The following is a 437-nucleotide window of genomic DNA, read 5'->3' on the forward strand; positions in this document are numbered from 1 at the left end:
TTCTGAAACAGGGCCTTGGAATAGTCCATAAACTGGTACGGGGTGAAGAAGGCGAACGCCCCCATGGAATGTTTGTCCAAGTTCCACCTTTTTATCACATGCTTATCACAGACGTACTGGATGTGGTCCTTGGGTATGCCGTGTACTTCTGCAAGGTCGTCTAGCACTACGTCAATGCACTTCTCATCACTGAGAGGAACGAAGAAGTCAGCATCATCGTTCCAAGTATAGGAAGCCAGGATCACACCCACACCACTGGAGAAGTTGTGGTTGGGGTAGTAGATGAACCTGGAGGGATGATCCGTGATTGACTGCCCACCATGAATCCCATCTCTTTCCCAGAACCTTTCAGTGCAGGCCAAGGCAATCTTGGTGGAGCTGGAGTAGTGAACAGAGCGCAAGGCATGTGCCTTTTGGGGGGAAAGCAGTGGCATAAA

The 437-nt window shown here is 50.1% G+C and overlaps 1 protein-coding gene across 1 annotated transcript; it reads right to left on the bottom strand.

Moving 5' to 3' along the window:
* Positions 1–5: 5 nt before the first annotated feature.
* On the bottom strand, positions 6–416 carry LOC106723514 (L-amino-acid oxidase-like; the record flags this gene model as incomplete). Its single annotated transcript, XM_014527812.2, has 1 exon — positions 6–416. A coding segment is annotated over one exon (411 nt), but the record flags the coding sequence as incomplete, so codon positions are not given.
* Between the last annotated feature and the right edge of the window lie 21 nt (positions 417–437).

The sequence above is a fragment of the Alligator sinensis genome, unplaced genomic scaffold, assembly GCF_000455745.1.
Source record: "Alligator sinensis unplaced genomic scaffold, ASM45574v1 C63929272_1, whole genome shotgun sequence".
Taxonomy (NCBI): Eukaryota; Metazoa; Chordata; order Crocodylia; family Alligatoridae; genus Alligator; species Alligator sinensis.